This window comes from Haemaphysalis longicornis, unplaced genomic scaffold (assembly GCF_048455015.1).
Source record: "Haemaphysalis longicornis isolate Haplotype H1 unplaced genomic scaffold, Haemaphysalis longicornis Haplotype H1 scaffold_5, whole genome shotgun sequence".
Classification (NCBI taxonomy): domain Eukaryota; kingdom Metazoa; phylum Arthropoda; class Arachnida; order Ixodida; family Ixodidae; genus Haemaphysalis; species Haemaphysalis longicornis.
In genome coordinates this window covers 100,751,254-100,774,271 of record NW_027526385.1, presented here as the reverse complement: position 1 = coordinate 100,774,271, position 23,018 = coordinate 100,751,254, and the positions used below count along the sequence as shown (strand labels likewise).

General features: G+C 45.4%; 1 protein-coding gene across 2 annotated transcripts; it reads left to right on the top strand.

The window, feature by feature from the left end:
* Positions 1-22,615, top strand: LOC144138630 (E3 ubiquitin-protein ligase CHIP-like). Of its 2 annotated transcripts, XM_077671018.1 has the most exons (6): positions 4-218; positions 7,046-7,244; positions 7,470-7,635; positions 8,045-8,111; positions 10,365-10,421; positions 17,029-22,615. In XM_077671018.1, the coding sequence occupies exons 1-6, from the start codon at positions 129-131 to the stop codon at positions 17,158-17,160; spliced, it is 711 nt and encodes a 236-aa protein (XP_077527144.1). In that variant the 5' UTR covers positions 4-128; the 3' UTR covers positions 17,161-22,615. The 2 variants fall into 2 exon arrangements, with proteins under 2 accessions (XP_077527145.1, XP_077527144.1); XM_077671019.1 differs by lacking the exon at positions 10,365-10,421 and having other exon boundaries at positions 1-218.
* Positions 22,616-23,018: the final 403 nt, after the last annotated feature.

Below are 23,018 nucleotides of genomic sequence, written 5' to 3'. Positions count from 1 at the left end.
TGGGGGTGAGATAAGTGCGAAAAACCGCTCCCCTCGCGGGCAGACCGGACAGGCGACGGAGCAGTGACTTTTTTTGTATTGCTCGTCGTTCCCGGATCCGGTGCCACGACCGGATAATTAAAGACGACATGACTGCCATCGAACTAAAGGACCTTGGTAACAAATTTTTCAGTGCCCGCAAGTACGAAGATGCCATATCCTGCTACAGCAAAGCGATTGTAAGTTGTGACGCTTCGATCTTTGTTGGTCAAAGTCAGCCTGCCTCAGCCTTTCCTAAATTCTCCTACCTCTCGGTGGGAGGTGTAATAGTTTGAAACGAGCTTAATTAGCGTTCGTGACAACGCGATTTAAAATTGGATTAATGACATGTCACGCGTGCGTCCTAGGCGTCTCGTCTAAGCTTCGCCGTAGTGAAGAACCGCTGTTTTTTTACTGTGCCCTGGAGGCGTAAAATGTTGTGACAAATATACAACGCATTGAAATGACAGATTTCACACGGAACGGATTTCATTGTTGGGCAATGTGACCTGTACAGGTAGTGTCCTCTTCCGATTTCATGCCTATAGTTACCGAATCGTTCATTTTTCATCGTCGCGCGTCAAAGCCTCTACGCCGTATCTGATTCATGTGAATTGTAAATCAGTCTGGTGTGCTGTTTCTTATCTTGTGTTGCGTCAAATTGGAGACCTTCTGCTTCTAGCTCCTTCGTTATTTGGCACGGTGGCGTCCGCTTCCGTTTCAGCTAAAATGTCAACAAAGCAAAAGTTGTTTTGACGTCGCCACGAATCCGGCCAGTCGTCGCGCCATGTGTAGGATTTATATTTTATTCTCGACGAAACCAGACGAAACCCTTGTAGTGTGTCCTCCGAGGCCTTGCAAAAGACGATGCAGTTATTGCCTCAGTGTTGCAGGCGTTTCCGCGCGCACAAAAAACTAGCCCAGAGTTTAAGAAACCTGGGAATGGCGCGCGGATTTTGGTTCGTGTTGCTGCTACGTTTTTCCGTCTAAACGTCTTTTTCGCGGAATAATGTAAAATACGCTTAACGCAATCAAATTGTGCTACCGTCTTTTGTATGGGCGGACGACAGTTTTTAGCTCGGCGAAATAGCTCACGTGCGAACTTCGCGCGACTCTGCAGTGAGTCATATCATACCTAGCGGGGGGTCCTCTGTTTCTAAAAGCAGCCGCTTCAATCGCCCTATAGTTGCGGTTATCGTGTGGGGGAAATAGTCATTCCGCTGTCTATTAACAGCCGACAACCTAGCTGTCTCTGCGTCAGCGTGCGTTCTCCGTGGTATTGACCACGCCCAAGACTACAGTAATTCCTCCTATGTTATCAGCCTTACGGTTTTTTACAGGACGTGAAAACGAAAACAAAATTTTCTTGAAGGGAATGTTACCCTGTAAAATTTGGTCTGTATTGCTATTCTAAAATAGGTTTAATACGCAAGTTCGAACACGGAATAAGGAGGGGGGGGGGGCTAATTTGACAAGTAGTTATAACGGGATTGATCAGAACACATGCTGCTTTGAAAATTGTGTCCCATGGCTTTGAAGAAAGTGGAGAATTTCTTCAGCAATCATACCCAGCCCTGTGATCGAAAGACCTGCATTTTTGAATCCTCATTTCTATTCTGTGCTGTAGGCACCCCAACCAAAGGCAGCAACAGGTCAAGGCCCATTCACACTTCGAGTGAAAGCGATGGAAATTTCTGTCGCTTTCGTCGCCTGGCATCGCTTTCGTCGTAGATGAGAGCGATCGGTCTCAACCAATTTTTTTCGCCGCTGTCGCACAGTCGCCTTTGAAGTGGAAGCAGTAGGCGAGACTTCCTCACTTCATATCCTGCCAAAGTACTGAGATGTTGTGTCTCCACAAGTGGTGAAACTCCCGTGAAGTCTCTCTCCAAGCGCGAGACAATAACAAGAAAAGCAAAAAATCGTCGTCACCGTCGCTCGATGTCGCGTGCAAGTGCGAACAGCAAGAGTAGCAATCGCTTTCGTTGCGTCGCTTCGTCGCAAGTGGGAACGGGCGTTCAGAAAACTATGAGGGGCATTTAAATGAAACTCGTTGTGTCACAAAAGTCTCAATAATGTCACCAATAATAACGATGATGATGTCAAGCACGTCGGGATGAGTGCATACAACAGCACAAGCAAGGGAGGGGTCATTATCCTCGCAGGTCTAGTTCGAATTTGACACCTTTGAACAAATGGCTCTTGTGATAAGGAATCCGTCCTGTTGGAAAGGTGACTGGTGACCCACTTCCCCGTAGCCGAAGGGGGTGTTCAGCGGTAGAAAAGCACTGCATAATGATGATGATTTAGGGTTTTATGGCGCAAGGCCGACGAGGGCAAAGAGCGCCATGACAATGGTGGGATGCTGAGGCGATATTAAAATGGAATCTGTAAAAAATCCACTACATCAAAATTAAACTATGGAAGTTGGTGTATAGGGCCATAATTAAAAGTAAGAAATATTGGTATGCAAGTTGTTAAAAACCCCACAATACCGCCATTGTTTTGTGGCGGAACATGCAGGACAAGTGAGATCATGGGGAGTATGTTATGTACTTTAAGAATTCAACATCGGCAAGGTAATTAAAGACTCTTCTGTAAGAAAACATGGGACTATCTGATAAAAATAATAAGGGTGCAAGGGTATGCAATGAGTGTATATTTCATGAAAGTGACGTTTTCTTTCTATGTTGCCCATGAAGAACTGAGAGCTGCCCCCCACACCGATGACAGTGTGGCTTGTTTGCGTCTGTTAAAAGGTATGAGTGTGTGATGTGTGTGTGACCAATTCTCAATCTGCATAGGGCTACCTCCACAAATCTGTCATGTTTTTCAGCAGGGGGCTTTCCTATTTTGGGTTTAACGACATGTAGTTTATTCTCGGTTTCTCTGTCCCATTGTTGCTGCCAGTGGTCCCGCAGCTTCCTTTTTACAAAAGGTTTCAGATCTTGATATGGGACCTTGTTTATGTCTATGCTGCTTCGAAGGGCGGCAGCTGCAGCACTACGGTCAGCAGCTTCATTTCCACGAATGCCGCAGTGGCCAGGAACCCAGCAGACTGTGACAACGAGTTTCAGGCCATAAGCAGAGTGGAGAGCTCTTAAAACACAATTAAGAGTAGGGTTTCTACTGACCTTCCCAGATGAAAGATTTGAGACGACACTGAGAGAATCTGTGTATATAACTGACTTCTTAACTTTGTTTCGAAGAATGTGGTTCAAAGCCAGTAGAATACCGTGCGCCTCTGCATTGAATATACTTGTGTTCCTGTTCATTGTTTTGGATATATTAAGTAGGGGCCATTTGCAGCACAGGATACGGTTGTGGTAGTTTTTGAAGCATCTGTGTAAAATTCAGCTGCTTTGTATTTGTCACGGAGGAACAGAAAATGCTGAGTGATGACAAAGTTTGGTACATTTTTCTTTTGAATTTCTCTAAAGGACATGTCACAGTGAATTGGGAAAGTGTCCCACGGAGCGACCAAGTCATAAACTGAGGTACAGTAGACATCAGTGAGAGGAACTTGGAACTCGCTGACGAGGTGTGAAACTGCCAGCGGGAAAGGTGGAGCTATGGATGGTCGGTTTTCAAAGAGATGATCAGTTGTGTTATTTTTCATTATGGTATTCAGAGGGTGTTCCTTCAAAGAAGTCATCTTTGCGGCATACATCAGAGCAGTGTAGGCGCGCTGGTACCCTAGAGACCACTAAGCACTGCATAATGTAGGGTGTATATGGTGCCAAACGGGTGTGAATGTTTCCAAGAAGGATTTGAGAAAACAAAAGATCACCCTCGGCTCACCCGAGCACGTGTTACAGCAACAGACGAAACTGTCACTAAGATTGGTGCAGCAATACGCCAAGAATGCAGTCTGGAGCTTTGGCTCGCCAGTGCTGGAGATTGCTGCGTCATTTAGAACTGTTCAATGCAAAGCCACTGCAACAACACATTGAGTACACCGTATAGAGTCAATTTGCGGCTTTTTCGTCTGGTTGGATCACTACATTACAATGCTGGACCAGCAGGATGTGTCAGTGCAGAAGTGGTCAAGGGTTCTGCGCTGTCTTGTTTACAGTAAAGGTGTGTTGCCATGTGACGTCATGTGTTTGAGTCCCAAGGAAATAATTAATGCGGCAAAGATTGTGTTCGGAAGCGGACGTCTGGGCTGCGGTGACCCAATGGTTCAAAGTGTGTTTCTGCAGTATTTCTTTTGTGGACGGTATTAGTCACCTTTCCAAGCCAGGGGGACGCAGTTTTGAATGCGTTCGACTGCTTCAAAGAAAATCTGGTGTATCTGCCATCCTTGTGAGCATCACTTTAGTTGGTTCTACCATATCTGCTGATATACTGTCTTGTTCGTCTTAGTAAATGCACTCAAACAGGCTTCGTTTGATGACACCTTGTGTCATCGTCGTATTTCTTTCGGGGTTTTTCACAAGATATCACCCCTGCTGTTGTAAATGACGTCAAGTGCTCCATTTTCCCGTTGCAAACAAGAACCTGTGTGTACACAATTTGAGCTTGCATTAAGATACTTCCTGTGTTGCTTAAATTTTTATGGCCGGGAAGCGTCACAACCAAATGCTTCTCTGACAAGGGCAGGCCTACGTTTGAAACAAGCAGTCGTCACAAAAAATGTAAAAGGCTATACTACTGATGAAAAAAAAGCTATACTTGAATGGAACCTTTTTTTTGCAATTAGTTATTCTTGAAACAAATTTACATGCAATGTGTTTGTAAACATTTAATTTTTACTGGAAAATGCATTTTTTAACCCACTGAGCATGGCTTACTGTGAGCATAGTAGCACACTTGTAAATTTTATAGTTCATAAATTTCATCCATAAATTTTGCACTCTGCAAGAAACTTTGCCATCTAAATGATGGAATGGTTCATTTTACTGTCCGTCAAAGGCATTCAGTTTAAATTCTGTAGCAGCTGGCAGAGCACTATGGAACTTGGTCAAAATGCCTGCAGGGTCTTGAAGCATCCGTACATCTAGCCCACATACATTCATATTGGAAATCTTTCGAATAAATGCATCTTGAAGGAATACCACTTATATTATTAATTTTGTTTTTGTTTTTGAAATTTTTGAAATCATGTTGACCTTATATTCTCTATTTAGCAGCTGAAGGAGTTGAGAGATAAAAAGGGTAGAGGCAGGGCAAACTTGATGAATCTTTGTTTTCTGTCTTAGGAAGTAACTGTGTCTTACTAGCACGAGGTCGCGGGTTCGATTCCCGGCCGCGGCGGCCGCTTTTCTGATGGAGGCGAAAAGCAAAAACGCCCGTGTGTACGAGATTTCGGCGCACGTTAAAGATCCCCAGGTGGTCAAAATTAATCCGGAGCCCTCCACTACGGCGCGCTTCATCGCCTGCATTGCGTCGGCGCATTAAACCCTACAATCAATCAATCAACTGTGTCTTACTGGAGCATGGGTGTGCCAGCCACTAGGGCACATTTATTAAGGTGTCACTTGTCATTTTTGAATGTTGAACAGCACTAATCGGACATGCTGAGCTGGTTCTGGAGCTTCGAATGGCAGTTTGAATTGTCATTAAGCACTGTAGCAAATCGACTAATGCTTTCCATGGTCCATTCCTCTGAGCCAGTTGAGACAACATGTGACAGTGTGTGAGAAAGCAGTGTATGAGGGAAACCAGCCAACAAGTGTGCTGTGAAAGCTGGTTCTGGAGCTTTGAATGACACTTTGAATTGTCATTGAGCACTGCAGCAAATCCACTAATGCTTTCCATGGTCCATTCCTCTGAGCCAGTTGAGACATCATGTGACAGTATGTGAAAAAGCAGTGTATGAGGAAAACCAGCCAATCTCCTAAGTGCACTGGGAAAGGGGGGGAGGGGGACTGATTAGTCATAACTTGCCCTTAGTCGTTGTGGAAACGGGGGAAGAATTAAGACATTTCACCTTTCTCTTCGTAAACAAGGCTATCCCACCCATGTTTCAGGAATTGGTTGGTTGTAACTTGATATGATAAAGTGGTCACCCAGGAAAAGGGGGAGAGTGTGCACGGTAGTGTGATAGGAGAACATGTTATGTTCTGCTTAAGAAATCAGCCAATCCCCTCCCTCCACCCCCCCCCCCCTTTGTTTCTGGGGCAACTGGATGGTCTTTGTATATTGACAGCTGTGCTAAGATAGCCATGGTGTGCATGAAGGAACAGGCCTTCATTTCACACATACAGTGATACCTGTGCTACACGATCGTTTGAAAGGACGTTTCAGTCAAATGACCTTCGAAATTTCAAATGCCATTCGAACTGGAAGGAGTTTCGCCGATCTACACAACAATTCTCAAAGGCAGTTGAGAGATGCCACATTCACCCGCCATGTTTTGGTTTCGCCACTGCTGCCCTGTTTCGTTATTGACGAAAATTTAATTTGAGTTAAAACAAGCAAAAAAAAAAACACATTAGCGATCAAATGAATAACAATCCATAAGTGCACACAAAACATCTGCTAACAGCGTTTTCTTTTCTTTTTTTTTCTCCCCCGCAGTACCGTTGTTGAGAGTACCAAATTACCTTGTGATCATAGAGTGATATAAAACAAAAACAAGCAAGGAGTTCTGAAGATTGTGCACTTTAAACCCAAGTTTTTACTCGTCAATAATTGTTTTTTGTAATTATGGCATGCATAAAGTGCTCCTGAGAGTACGACCGTTCGCATTTTAAAGGCATTTGGGAACCTCAAAGGTCGTTGGTGGTGCTTCATTTGAACCAAAGGCCTTTGAAAAACGTCATGTAGCAGCTCAAAGGTGTCATTTGACATCGACTCAGGGGCTTTTGAAACGCTTGTGTAGCACGAGTATAAGTTAGTCAATCCCCCGCCAGTTTTTCTATTTTAAAGTATCTCCTTTCCAATGCGGTGTCAACCAGTCCCATCACAGTGTTTGGTGGAACTGGCTGATCTGCATTTTTCGTAATTGGTGCTGTCTGAAAGGGCCGCCATGAACCTCCCCCACATTCAGTACTAAGTCGGCCAATCCCCTCCTTATGCGTCACAGATCAAGAGCCCCTTGACGGCGGCGTACTTCACAAACCGTGCGCTGTGCTACCTGAAGCTGCAGCAGTGGGAGCTGGCGTGCCAGGACTGCCGGCGGGCGCTGGAGCTGGACTCGAGCTCCGTCAAGGGCCACTTCTTCCTGGGGCAGGCGCTGCAGGAAATGAAGTACTACGACAAGGCCGTCAAGCACCTCCAGAGGGGTGAGGCTTGGACGGGATGGTGCAGCAACTCACAATAGCAGTGGTCCTAGAACAGCACCTTAAGGCACGCCCTGTTGCACTTGCTGTTGGCAGCAACTTGAAAATAGCGGCAGACCTAGAACAGCACCTTGAGGCACACCCCACTTATGAATAATGCCAAACTGACCACTCCCGCTGGATGGTTAATGGTGCTGGCCCCCTTCCTGCTGTCCCTGCCCCTTGCAGCGAGCGACCTGGCCCGTGAGCAGAAGCTCAACTTTGGGGACGACATCTCGTGCCAGTTGCGCATGGCCCGCAAGCGGCGCTGGCAGCTGCTGGAGGAGAAGCGGCTCCAGCAGGAGAACGAGCTGAAGACCTACCTCAACGAGCTCATCCTTGCTGACAAGCAGAAGTGAGCGTCTCTCCCTCATGTCTCACCCGTGTCTCACCCATGTCTCCCCTCCTCGTCTCTCTCCAGGATATCACTCCTCTTTTCTCTCTCTGTTTATCTCTAGCATTGTCTTTCTCTCCTCTCACCAAGTGTGCCAAAATTGGCGACATTTCGCTAGCTGCGTAAATGAGTGTTGAAATCTTCCTTCCACCTACAACAGCTGAGACAGCTAGGGAAGTGGCTCCAATGCCTAGACTCTTGACTTTTCCAACAAATTCCCACCTTAGTTACGAAAAGAAACATTTAAATTGATCGATTGATACACCATGCTTGTAATAACGTATTTCCCTTCATCCCACCCACCGCTTGTGTGCGGCTAAAACTTGCGTGTCAACTGTCCTTTGGCTTTTCTTCTTCTGCCCCCTTGCAGGAGGGTGCAAGAGATGAAAGTTGCTGGTGCCCGCCCAGGGGACATCGAACGCGTCGAGTCTGCTCTGGTTGGTGCCACTGCATTTAGCGCATTTTAAAGCGAAAGCTTTCTGAGTGGGACCGATGGCGTTCTGTCAGAAAATTAATGCATTTCCCCATAGACCGGTTGGTTGGCCAAAAAAGCTCTGATAGGATCTCTGGACACATGGCCCGTGCTTGGAAACGGGCTGCCATTCTGTCAAAAACGGTTACTTGGAAATTGCGAGAGAGGAACGCTTCTAGATAAGACAATACGCGCATCGATCATGAAGATGGAGCACAATAGTATACCTTTATCTCGTAAACCACGTACCGGTATGCATTGAGATTGTTCGTACATGCGTTTGCTCGTAAATGCGTACAAAATCGACGCATGGGTGCATACTTCGTTTGCGATTTGGGTCTTTGAAAGTTTGACGGTCGATTGGATGTGCTTTCAGCGAAGGGTTGGACACACTTTTAGCTTTCGTGCTTCTCTGAATTTTTTTTAGAAAGAAATGGTAAAGTTGCTTGTGCTTGTTTCTCGGCCTTTTTCTGTAGCTTGCTTTCTGAAAAGCACCACATGGCTACTAAGGGACAGACGGAAAAAGAATGTAGTTATAAGGCCTTCACTCTGTGGAGAAAAGTTAAGCTGTCGTCACCAGAGAGGTAGGAGGAAAAAGTAAGCCAAAGTACTGGGGCTCATCTCTAGCTCACGATAATACGTAGACATGGCAGGCTTTGCTGATGTACACTCTTATCTGTGTCCAACGCTACAGGACTCTCTGTCTGGAAGTGAGCCTGGATGGTGGCACTGCTTGCTTGTCATAATGGACTGTGCTCCCCACACTGTACCAATACGTTTAAATCAAATGAATGACGAGAAACTCATGGTTGTTTTTAAAGCGAAGCTTTAAATTACTAGGTAGAAGGCAAATCTAGTGGTCCTGTGTACTCGGCGAACTCCTTAGGCACATCCCTGTGCATGTGCACAAGAAAAAAACCAGATTGGAGAGGATTTAGAAGTAAGGAGGAGAGAGAGATTGGGTGGGTTTATCACAGCATAGCTCTCGCACATGGAGCTACTGCATGAAGCAAAGGTCAGGCGGTAAGATTAACGGATGAAAAGGTTCATAGGGCCAACAGAAACTAAAAAAAAGAGAGAAAAGGTGAGAGAGAGAAGCCGATTGTTGAAGTTGTGCAATGCGCGCAGTTCAAAAATTCACAATGCGCGCAGTTCAAAAATTCCTTGATAATGCTTCGTGCCGTAACCTGTTTGTTCCGAGCCCAAGTGTGCGGAATGTGACGTCCCCCCTCCCCCATCTCTCCCTCGAGCGATGACCAAGGTCAAGGCATGAATTGTAACTAAGCTAAATACTTATCACAGCAACAACACAAGTTTCTGTTGCCAACCGTGTGGGGACTCTTGTTTCCTTACGCCTCGCCTGCACATGTTTCCGCGAGCTGGGTGCCGCCATTTTGGGTTGGGTAGCCAGAGCATCACGTAGGTCGTGTCCTCTTCATGACCCCGCGCGACGCGCCGAACCGGCTTGCCGCGAACGTGTGCGCGAGGGCGAGTGGGAAGGAGGACCGGTCGTCGCCTTCTCCCTCGCCACCCTCTCCTCGAGCGCCGGGGGAGACCTCCTCTCCCCCCGAGCCGACCGGCGGGACGCGCGAATGTTCCGCGCGGACTCTGCCGAGAGATTCTGCCCTGATCGGTCGCCTCGGGATACCTCCCCTGCTCCCGCGGCCGTGATGACGGATATCGAGGTCTGAGCCCAGCGGCTTGAGCGAGCGACAGGAGCCACTGTCTCCCCGCGAGCAATAGTCGTGTTGTCTGGTGTATGCACTGTATCTGCCAGGCAATAAAGTCTCATTTTGGATTGCCGGAGCCTGTCTACCGCATGTGAGTACTCGAACCCGTGCGTGAGTCTTCGGATTCCGCAGGGCTAGTGTACGGCGCGTAGCGTTCTCTAGCAAAGCTAGCCGGGGTCCTCTGCTATCCCGTACGTTAGCCCACAACCGCCAGCAAGTCTCATAGTGCGCAGACTGCAGAAACAACAGGCCCATGTTGTCGGCAGTTGTGTGTGAGCTGTTTCACCTTGTCCTGCCCTTTTCGCATAGGTCACGGTCGGCTTCCTGTGTAACAATTACGTTCCTGCAAAGCCACGTAGCATCAGCTGCTTTAAATGGGAGGGACTTTTTGGTTTCGCAGTTAGAAGGCTTCCACGTGCTACACCACTGGTGTCCACTACTCCTGGCCTCTTCAGTCCTGTCTCACGCTGCCATGCTTTCTCTTGCAGGACAAGTACATATCAGATTTGAAAAGCATATTCGCCCAGGTGGACGAGAAGCGAAGGGTGAGCTTGAGCCCTTTTCTTTTCTTCTTCTTCTTCTTCTTCTTTTTTTTCGGGTTCAGCAAAAGCAGTCATGGGCACATTACCAGTAAAAAGTAACGGTTAAAGTTACAGTTACCTTAGCCAAAAAAGTAACTATGTTGCAGTTACAGTTTCCAAAAGTAACTTGTTACAGTTACAGTGACTGTAAAAAAGTAACGTCGTTACTTTTTCGTTACTTTATAAATGTAAGTAGTAGGTCACGAAACAAATGATTATTTATTTGAGACGTACAAAGACACGCGGGTAGCTGAAATTGCACGTGGCAAAACTATGGACGAAGAGAACCTAAAAGGGCACACTCACATCCCAACACTAACAATCGTTGTGTAAACCTCATTTTGTTGCACCAACTTTTTTGTTGGTGTAGCTGTGGTGTCATTATGGGTACCTCGTTCTCGGCAGACCCCCCTTTTTTTTCTTTTTCTTTTTGCCCGACTCAAGATGACAAATATTAAAAAATCGCCTTAATAACCAAGACAACCGACTAACTGTAATTGGATTCCCATTACAGTTACTGTATAAAAAGTAACAGTGTTACAGTTACAAGTTACTTAAAGAAAAACTAGTTACTGGTAACGTGTTACTAGTAACTATTTACTGCCCAAGACTGAGCAAACAGTAAAGCAATGAATGCTGTTGCTGTAATTTCACAAATCATATCAGCAGACTTTTTGATCAGTAGCTTTGCTCGCATTGGCTTGCACTTTGTCTTTAATTGTATTCACAACGAACGTTTGTTTGGTTGCCCGTACCAGCCTCTGCCTTTGGCCATACCTTAATTGACTGCAAGCCTTTGCTATGGGTCAGACATTTACAGCCAGTAGAGATAGGACAGTTTAATAAGGGGCCATGAACACAAAATACAGCCTTGCTGAGTTTGAAAGAACTTGCCTTTGGGAACTCACTGAGCTCCATTTCAACCATGAAGGACTTTTTTTTAAGAGAAAAAAGGCGTGTAAAATCGAAAAATCAAATTTGTCAGTGCACGTCAATGCGGTAATAGCACGTTACCGTTCAAGTGATACGACCATCGGAACAAGTGGTCTCAGTACAATTGCCCAGTAATGTTTCTTAACAGTGGGTTAGGACGGTGGCTGCCAGTTGCTCAAACAAGTCCCCGTGGTGTCAGAATGTCCCAGCCAGAAAGTGGCTGGGGTTTTGCCACTGCTTCAACTGTTTTTTATGATATCTAGATTATTTGCTTGAAGTTTGTGATAAAATTGGCATCACTGTTATAAAGAACATCTTATGTAGATCATGAAATTAACTGTTATTGTGGCAAAGCAGTCTTTTTAATGAACCAAGACATCGAGGAGCATCTACAGGTGAGCAGAGAGAGAGAGAGGGAGGGAGGGGTAAACACTGCGAGTGTACTGCAAACGGGTTTGGGTTGATCGTGTGGTGGAACCTCAGGTTGCGCATCCATGCTTTAAACTGTAAATGCAAGTTCTCCAATGTCACGGATGCTTACCTCTTTCCATACCATCGGAAAAATGTCCTTCTTGTTGGGTTTCAGTTAAGTTTGTTTTTATGCAAAAGCTTGAACTTAAACAAAGTCTTACGAAAATGAAATTAAGTAAATGGGCTTTTTAATGGTATAGCTTTTAGAGATGAGTTGAAATTAAGTTAACTAAGTGAATGTGCTTTTAAATGGTATAGCTATAGAGATGAAGTGAAATTAATTTAGTTAAACTTGACATTCAAGTTTTCTTTTTTTTTTGGCAGGCTTTGAATAAATTTTTCCTAAATGGGCCTATGTCTGAAAATAAAAGAATTTAAAGACATGCAAGAATATATTACTTGCACCCTTTTGAAACTCTGGGAAAAAACTGGCGGAACTTGCACTAAGTCGCGCAACGCCTGAACCACGGTGAACTGGAGGATTTCTTACTATGTAAGCACTGAAGCACACACCACCGCGCATTGCATTAGGTTAGAAATTGTTTTTTTACATGTTCTGTCATCGCTTTTCCCCGTGGTAATAGTAATCGTCATATCCATCTATATTGTTGTCGTCCTCATGCATGGCTGGTGGGGTCGATCATTTTGTCCACAGGGTTTCATGTTTCTCCCAAAGTGGAACGTGTGAGCACGCACTAGAACCAGCGGCTACCGGCTTTGCGAACTGGGCGTCTGTAGCGCGAGATGTGTTGTACTCCCCCCATGAGGCGCGTACACACGTGAACTGTTCCTCCCCCCCCCCTTTTTTTTTGCGGGCACTACACGTTAGCCTGGATGACGCCAGGCACTCCTCATGAATCGCGTGTTCACGAGCATGATAAGCAGTAGGAGTAACTATGACTGGGGGGATTTTTGATGACGCTGCACACATTACGGTCAGCAACAGTTAAAAAGTTTTTGGTCTGGTTGTTTAAGTGTATTTTTGTTTTTTATTGTGACAGTGGTGGGGCCCAAAATATACATCACATAAAAATCAAGATGAATGCAGAATGTAATTCCTCCAACGAAATTTTCGGCAAGCTTAATAAGGAACTATGCCAGAAATACAGTGTAACCTCGTTACAACAGGCCTGCTTGCAACAGATATTTGGATACAACATACTGATTTGCAATGCTTGGTTGGTCTTCCTATCTGTGCCATTGATTAAACTTCCTTTACTGCAGATTCGGTTACAACATACATTCGGATATAACAGACCAGTTTGCTAACAAGTCCACCTTTGCATCTCTACAGTGAACTTTTCAAGTGCAGGCAACCAGCCATTCATTTGTTAGGTACATTTCCAGAGTTTGCGTTTCTACGTCACAGTTGTGATCAAATGAAAACAGTTTGAAACAATTAAAAATAATCGTGAATTAATAGAAGTGAAACTTCTTGCATCCACTTGCAGTATGCGTAAGTGTGATGTCATGGCAATCAAGTGATAGGATTTAGAATTTAAGTGTTATAGTGCAACAGATAAGATGCTTATTTATGAAAGTTAACATCATTGAAACAAAAAAAACGTTTGCCCTCATACATTATAGCTGGCTAAATCTCCAAGCTTAGCAATGAGATCTTTACTTGCATTTCATTTATATTCATGTGAAGACAGTGGAAATGCAACTGTAGGTTGAAGACGTGAAATAGAGTAATAATAGTATGAGTGAATCAGAAGTTTGTGAAGGTGCCATACAACAGGAGCCCAGCAAATGTAAAAAGAGTCGTTCACGTGATTTTGTGATGTGCTTCACAATGTTGCAAGAGGATGAAACTGCTGAAAAACCCAAGTCATCCTGAAGGTTTGTTGGCCTAAAATACCAACCTGTTTCAGTTCTAACTGAATCTTGAGAAATGACCAGCATACTTTTATTGTGTGATTTTTTTTTAACAGTTGAAAAGTCCATGTCCAAACTCTTGTTATAACAGACTTTGTCTATGATTCCGTAAAAGTCTGTAGTAACAGTATTTGGATTGTTCATGCTGGTTTTATAGCAGACTGAAATCATGATCACTATCATGGTCTGTTGTAACGAGGTTTTACTAACAGGAAAAAAAATAAGAGCATGTTTCAGGGATTAAAATCTTCTTGCCAGCGTATTCTCAGTAAAATGGAAAGCCTTAGCCTTAGCTCCCAAAGTGGAACGTGTCAGCACACACTAAAACCAGCGGCAACCGGCTTCGCGAACTGGGCGTCTGTAGCGCGAGATGTGTTGTGCTCCCCCCATTTGGCGCGGACACACGTGAACTGTTTTCGTGGTATTTTTTTGCGGGCACCGCACGTTAGCCTGGAGGACGCCAGGCGCTCCTCATGAAGCGCGTGTTCATGAGCATGATAAGCAGTAGGAGTAACTCTGACTGAGGGTTTTTTGATGACGCTGCACACATTACGGTCAGCAACAGTTAAAAAGTTTTTGCTCGGGTCGTTTAAGTGTATTTTTGTTTTTTATTGTGACATTGGTGGGGCCCAAAAATATACATCACATAAATATCAAGGTGAATTCAGAATGCAATTGCTCCAACAAAATTTTCAGCAAGCCTAATAAGGAACTGTGCCAGAAATATGCTTATATCGCAACAGAAAAAAAAAATAAGAGCATGTTTCAGGTATTAAAATCTTGTTGCATATATATTAGCAAAATTCTCAGTAAATGGAAAGCCTTAGCTAGAATGGTTGCAAGCTAGAAATTTACTCCCAGCCCTCGGGTTGCGTGTGCCCTTGGGCAGAGCACTTTACACCTGAGTCTCTCCTCGGGCAAAATTCCAATCTTCCTTATCGAGGAGATGACAAGTCCTGTTCAAATGATGTGTACACCCTGTAGATAAGATAAATAACATTTCTGACGTCCATAAAGCACTCAGACTGGCCGCAGAGTATTCAAACAAACTAGAAGAAGAGACCAAAGCCTATTGATAACCGGCAACCACCGTTGGAGGCCAGTTCTTTTGATTAACCTTCTCGGAACTGAACTCCGATAACACCACATCGTCCTCAGACTCGCCGCCGCTGATAACATTGTGGAAATCTGCGGGAGGTGCAGCCAAATCGTGGAATTTGCGGCGTTTAGTACTGCGTGTCGACCTCGTGCGCACGGCCTGGAGTTACAGCTTTTGTGGCGGGAAATATGAAAACTATACGAAAGGAAAACTTTTACTTTTCCAGCAGCACAGCAGATGACACCAGGAGTTTTTATAGGGGCCATGAAGAAAAAATATAACATTCCAGCTACCAAGGATGATTTTTTAATGGAAAAAAACGGAATAAGTATCAATCAGCTTCCAAGTTTCATGCTGCAGTGATGTAATAAGGACAGAAGTGACACAGCATGCATAAGCGCTAAAACGTAAGTACAGTGTAGACCACTTATAATGTAACCGCTTATAGTGCGGGACCAGATTTAATGCAGTTTTTCTTGGCCATTGGTAGGACCCCCATAGAATTTAATGCACAAGCGTACCGCTTATAGTGTGGTTGCCCGAAGGACGATACCATTTACACTAGTTCGGTTTTTTGGTAGACCTGCTGATCGAGTGGTACAGCTGGGGCGTTGTTTTAGGGGTGCAAAAAAGAACGAGAAAAGATAGATTCCGTCATCTGACGCAACAACCTGCACTCCCTTTTCTCCTGTGACTTAGACAGAGAAAATAAAAGAAATAGGCGCTCTTTAGTTCACTTGTTTGCTTTGCACTCGTGTGATAACCCCCCCCCCCCTGCCCTTGCTCTCGGCACACCTCTGAAGATAACGGGCTCCCCCATCTTTCCGGGGACGGGAAGGTAAGTTGTGATTAGAATCTTGTGCAGATAAGCAGCCACCCTTTTTCTTTTCGAACATCTGGAGATGGCTAGCGGCGATGCGGGAGGTTTCCATTACCTGTACATCGTACTGATAAGCAGAACGCAAGGCGCGGATGAAAAAAAGAAGTCCGGCTTGCTTTCTTAACGCATTGTCTCGCTGTCATAAGCGGGGCTGCTTCCCTCTCGGCGGCGTCCGTTCTTCTAGATGCTAAGAAACGCAGATCCCTCAAAGCGTAAACGCAAACTATAAGTTACAGCACTCGCGGTTTCAAAGACTGCAGCAGCCTCTGATGCATAAAAAAAAAGACTAAATAAAGACCGCACTTCTTTTTTCAAGTGGGGTTCACCTGAGTGATGATAAACACAGAATGATAAAAAAGTATCTTGCGGTATGGTTGTATTCGCCCATTTTTTGTTTTTAGTGTAGTACCGCTTATAGTGCTGTTTTCGCAGCTCCCCTGACATACATTATAAGTGGTCTACACTGTGTAAGTGTGCTAACTGCAGGTTAATATTTGCCCTTTCGGCCCTGGTGGTGTCAATTGACGCCATAACATAAAAGTTCCTCTAGCGCATTGAGAACTAAACTAAAACTGCTAGTTTTTTGGGGGGGAATAGTTCTTCACTGATGTCTGTTGCGATAGATATCACTGTCGTTTCATTTTAGTTGAGTTCCACGCTACAAAGAAGACGCTCCGATGAAGACGAAATTACAACACTGAGGCTGAAAAAAATGGCCTAACGAGTTTTATTCCCAAGCTCGTAATTCTATAAATACGTGCATTACGAAGCTGATTTCTCGTTTGTACGTTCGTGTAGCCATAAAGTCTATGAAAATATGCAAACGTGATGTCTCAGCGCGACACAAAATTTTTCATTGCCAGATGTCCTAATTAATTTTCTCATTAATAAATCTGTAATTACTTGCACTTCCAACTCTATTTTTTGTCTCGGGCTTATGGCACCCTAAAATTCAATGAAACACAGAAAACATTTTTTTAGCTCAAAATAAAAATGTCAGGGCTAAAGGGGTTAAGGTGATGTGATTTAACTGAACTAAAGGCCTCACTACAACTGCCTAGTTATGTTTCGGGGCGGTGGTGTTGGCCGGTAGCCTCCAACTTGCGTTTTGTTTTTTTTAACCTCTTTAAAAATGCACCGCGCAGTTTAGAAATGTGTATTTGAATATTACGACCTCAGATCTTACAGGCATAGTATAGAAAAAGTTAACTTACCTCTCAATTTCTCTTCATTTGTGGCATTTGTGCTGTGTTCTTGTTCAGTTAATTGTGAACTAATTCCTGTTGTTCCCATCGCTCGACCACATGCAGAGGGTGGACCACCTCGACCCGGTGACGAGAACCCAGCTCACCGAGGACCAGCTGATCCCGAACCTGACCATGAAGGAAGTGGTGGAGTTGGCGGACGCTTTCCTCGTCGGCAATGAGTCAGCCCTCTACTAGTGAAGAGGGGGGGAGGGAGAGATGAGGAGACGCACTCGAGGCGGTAGCACCGCACCCGCTTTTTGTGCGCGCTACCTGGTCGATAAAGAGAACGCCACCGGTGCGTTTTTACCCGCCGCGGTGGCTCAGTGGCTAAGGCGTTGCGCTGCTGAGCACGAGGTCGCGGGTTCGATTCCCGGCCGCGGCGGCCGCTTTTCTGATGGAGGCGAAAAGCAAAAACGCCCGTGTGTACGCGATTTCGGCGCACGATAAAGATCCCCAGGTGGTCAAAATTAAACCGGAGCCCTCCACTACGGCGCGCCTCATCGCCTGCGTTGCGTCGGCGCGTTAAACCCCACAATCAATCAATCAATCAACCGGTGCGTTTGTTTCTGGCACCCTCTTGCTTTTTTTTCTCGCTCCAGTTGAGGCTGTTGCAATCGGGTGCGGCCGTTCGTTCTATAGGATGTCACACTAATACCAAAGTCCTTCAATGCTTCTCTGGACATGAAACTCCCGGCCAAGTTTTGTACGGGGACAAAGGCTACCGCGAAAGGCGCCACCGCAGATCGGAAGGCATCGGGTGGCCGCCGCTGCTCTGTAGCCAGACCGGCAGGCAGGAACGCAGTAGCAGCATGCCCGTTCGCACCGAATTTTTTCCCCACTCACGAAATGACAAGTCCATTTGAGCGGCCCACGACACGTAAAGCGAAAACACACTGCTGATAAGGCGGCGAGCGTCTGTTTTATCTTACTCCGTGGTCCGTTCCCTGCCAAACGTGCTCTGACCACGCCCCCGGCTGCCCTCCGATCAACACCAGCGCCGCGGCGCGGCCTCCCTGGGCAGCGTACGAAGCTCTCCCATAGCGTGACGGTGAAGTTTCATGACCAGAAAGGCATTGAAGGACTCTGCTAATACAGACCAGCGACAAATCCGACACTGCAATTGTGCACCCTCACGGGTGCCACTGAAGCAGCTAGCGATGTTCCTCGCTTACTTGGCTTGGCTAGCCGCATGACTTCGTTTTGCTCTCCGAGATCAACCAAAAAGGGTAACATTTTTGTCTCGTTAGTCTCGCATGAAGATTTGAATAAAATTTCTGACGGATAAATCATTTTGGAGCTCCATTTTCATAGCAATTGAACACCGGTATTATTTATTCTTTTACAGTAATGTTGTTGCTTTTTCACAACTGGAGGCAACTTTTCAGCCTGTTCATGAGACCTGCCGTGGACAAATAAAACATCCCTACCCAGAATGTGATGGGGCGTTCGCCTAGACATTGCGGCCAAATTTTCCTCTAGTAAATATTGTTGTGGAACCCTGTGGTTCATTTATGCCTGTGTGTCTCCTCTCAATCGATGACCCAGCACAAGTTGAAGCTTGCAGAGTATGTTGCGTGATGTTTGTGCACGCAAGGATGAAATCGCTCGCCACGTGAGTGTGACCAACCAGGCTGTACTAGTGGCTACCAGCATGTTGTAGATGGCATTCACTGAAAAGTTGAGGTGACAATTTCTTCACTTGCCAACACTGGAAATGGGCACGGACATGGCGCAGCTTGTGCCACTGCGCCCGCACACCGCAGAAAGAAAAAAACCTCGGCTTGCGTCGTCTGCTCCGTTTCAACCCTATTCTCAATGGTGGTTTTCAACAGAGATGTTATTATTGCACTCACATTGGAGTATAGGCATTACATTGCGTTCGGTGAGGTGGAGTTTGGAACGTCCAACACATGTCATGTGCTTAGCACGGACAAGTACTGCCATCCTGCGGAGCCCTATGTAACCAGTGACGGCGCACTCACATGGTTGCCCGCATGCATGCCTTACCAGTGAATACAACCTATAGCATGTCCAGCAACAGCACATTAAAGGAGCCATGAAGAGAAAATGCAAGTTGGTTTTATTCGAAAGATTTCGTGTTTTATAGTGCCCCCAGCGCTTGTCCGAATACAAACGGTGCTTTATTCACTGAGAAATTAAACAATTTAGGTTAAAATTTTGATTTTCCCGCTCAATCGTGCGTTTTCGTGGTCCCAAGTGACATCACGGGAACCGACCGCTCGGCAGCCTAGAGTTCCTTCATTCACGCATCCGCCGTACAGGGTAGAGACACGTAACGCTGGCGCCGCCATGTTCGGTTGCTCGCCCGCCGCCAAAGCAAGTCATTGTGTCAAAACCGCGCTAAAATTATCGCCGCAACGCGGTTTACTGAAGAAGTTTGAATCATATTGTCTGTTTCGCGTTGCTAGGTCTCGTGGGAAACGAAAAGAATAACGCGTTGAGCCCGTTGGCCCAATTGCGGCGGCACGGGACCGTTCAAAGGTTGTCTCCACCCTGTACAGCGGTGTTGGTTTGTTCCCGCGTTTCTTTACGTTCCGTAACCTGGATGGCGCCACCATACCGTGGCAAGCGTTTGGTTTGTTTTTGCCCGCATTTAAACCTGGCTTGTTTTTGTTCTGGGAGAAAATATTCGTTCCCTGAAACAGTGCTCGCTCGACAAATGGGGTCACGTAAGACACCGTTGCTTGCGTCAATCGGCCAGTGTCGTCTGAGACAACCCCAAGCCCCGTAGTGCTGTGCAGCTAAACCAAAGCATGCTGTGCGCAGTACGAACAGCAGAACGCATCAGTACTTCTATGTTTACATGTGCTTTCGTAACTTCCACTGTTTGTCCCATCATTCTTATTGCTTTGTAAAGAATGTGCCCTAAATTTAAGCGCAAATCGCTCGTTCGTCTAGTTTGTAAGCTCTACCTAATTTGCGTCTGCTTCTGCCAGCCTCCGCCAATAGCAGAGCTTAGCCCATGTGACATCACAGGTTCTGTTGCGGGAAATGAGCTGGTGGGCCGCATGACCATTCCCGTTTTTCCTAATTATGTAGCTTATTTGAGCGAAGTTTACGTTAAAAGTGGTGTCAGTATGATTCTAACGAGACGATCTTTTGAATGAACCAAACTTGTGTTTTCTCTTCATGGCTCCTTTAAGAAGAAGACAGGTGGGTGAAGTACGGAGAAGGTTGTTAGAGGGTAGCGGATAGCGTCCTGAGGTTTTCTGAGGCAGCCAGGGTTACAGTCCACTATGATGGCAAGAACAAAAGGACGGAAAGCGAGGCTAAAAGCAAAGTAGTAGTGTGTGGTCTTTGACAACCAGAATTAACATGCAGGTTGCATTATGACAGGAGGTACTGATGGGGAGGATTGACCTGTTTGTTCAACCACACCTCGCTGCAGAGCAAATGATTCTATGGTTGGCCATAGTTGTATGATGGTGAGGCCTGAGTTTAGTACTCAATATTAGCTGTACCGGTTTTGCAGTTGAAAATGTGTCAATAATGGGATTAGCATCGGCTAGAACAGTAACAAAAAGTGTTGTTTGTCGTGTGCCTCGATTTAATGGTCCGGTTCTCCTAATGCACACCTGTCAGTCATTGAGGAGTTTATCCCGAGACATCTTGTTAATCAGCTTGCAACTTTTTTTCAGGACGTGACACACAACTTGCCGCCAGAGTTTTTTTTTGTGATAGTTCCAAATCTGCACTTCCAGAAAGCAGAGGTTGCATGCGGGCTGGGCAGTGTAACCCGCTTATAGCAATACCAGTTGCTACAACATACCGGTCACTAACGGTACCACCCAGCAATTCCCAGGTGTGTTTATGTACAATGTAAAAGTTACACTCGTTTTAGGTTCCTATGCCATGGTAGGAATGTACTCTTAATATCAGCACACTGTCCATAAATGTACTGGGTGTTGGTATCACATCTTAGCCATATTCACTTTGTTAAAAGGGTGCAATTCTAAATAATTCCACTTCCTTTTATATGGGCTTGTTAGGGCAAAATATTGAAATTTATTTTTGGTCACTTGTATCTGTCAAAAAGCTCTCAACTGCTGTCTTCAGCTTGGCCAGGATAGCCGCAATGGAAGAGAGAAATGTCACGGCTGCCTCTTTAAAGGTGCCGTGAAGACAAAATACAAGTTTGGCTCATTGGAAAGGCTGCTTTGTCCTGATAAAAATGATACCGATTTCATCGCAAACTTAAAAAAAATAACGGAGATACTATTAAAGAAAACGTTTGGAGCAGTCGCGACTTGTTAGCCAGTTTCCGGCAACTTTTCTATGACGTCACGGAATCTTGTTTGGGCGATTGACGGTGGCCGAACTAATCAATCGCCAGGACATATGACCGGGCGATTGTAGTGGGGCCGCTAGTACCGTTTGATTGAATCACTCGAATGCTAACGTGTGCCTAACCCACTGAAAATTATGTTTTTAGTGCTGGCCCATATGACATCACTCGGGCCGATAACACGTCACTGTGGCGCGAAATTTGAAATTTCTTAATTAAGTATTTCTTGCGTTTTTATCCGTTAAAAAACGTCTTTCGTGGCCGGAATGGAGCTGAGTGAGGTACTGAAGCCCAACTCTTTAGAGTTAAACAAAGTTGTATTTTCTCTTCATGGACCCTTGAATGGCTTTTTAGGTAAAAAGAATGCATCAGCGTTCCATCATTGTAGTTGGGTGTACCGAATTCTGTTAATAATCATCCCAGTTGAAACAAAATTGAAAGTTGAAATTTTGGGGGGTTTATGGGCCAAGGCTACAACCCTGGCTAGAAGCCATGCCATAGTGGATGGCACTGGATTAATTTTGACCACCTGGGCACTTTTACCGTGCCCCGAAATCTCAACACACGGGTGTTTGCATTTTTCTCCTCCATCAGAAAAACAGCTGACATAGATCGAACCCACATCTCAAACCTCTGTAGCACGCCACCTTAGCCGCTGAGCCACAGCTGCGCATTCTTGCGAATTGTTTCAAGTCGTCAGTGCGACCACTATTTTGTCGGCATGTCTGTCAAGGGGTCTTTTTTTGCTTGTTTGTTCCCAGCCTGGTTGCAACAATTCAGTTATATTGACAACTTTTGGGTGGCACTTATGAATTGTTATAAGTGGGTTAGACTGTTGTGACAGTGAGTAGGTGACACTGAAATCTTGTTTCAGGCCATAGCTATTAGTGCATCACAGCGTGTTGACAAGGGTATAACCTTGTAAGTTGCTTTGAGGGGCAGTGGTAGAAACGACCAAGTTGGACTCTGGATTAACTAACTAGATTACGAACATGCCACACTTAGCAGCACCAGCTCTTTGACGGACTAAAGAGTGACGAGCTGTTTTATTATTTTTATTTCTTGCTCCATGATATCTGGTAGCACAAGCAGCGGTGACCGATTTGCAAAGCTTGTTACTGAACAATTTTGTGATGCCTTACACTTCACCTTTAAGATCCACAAGGAATAAGGAAATGAACTTCCTTTCTTAATTGTTTGTGCCTGATTTCTTGCAAAGGAGCCACCTGGCTGTATCCTGCATTCTCTGTTGCTTGACTCGAACAAATGCTGTTGATTTCGGAGACTTTGATGTCTTTGTTGCCTCATCTCGTGAAACATTAAAAGATGGAATGTTTTTACATATCTGGCTTTCAGCTGGAGTGGAATGTTTTTTCGGAAAAGTATGTGGGTTGCCAACTGCTGCCTGCCGTCGCCTTGTATCAGTAGTGCATGTTCTCATGCGCACTACGTTCTATGTGCACTACGTCTGCGAACTGTGGTTGTCTATTGTACATAATGTTACGACTTTAGTGGGAGCACCCCTGTATTGCCCTGTATCGCCTTAATGTCCCGTATTGCCTTAGAGCACCCTCACTACACCCTTCAGGTTTGCCCTGAGTGTGAGTGTACCCCCTTGGAGGCGACCCATACAACCCTAAGAGATAGAGTCGCTCAGAGTCGTTACTGTGTTCTGTTTATGTTGGTCCCTTGCCAGTGATATGCCCTTCTTTTAAACCTAGTAATTGAATGTTGCAGTGTAGGGCTT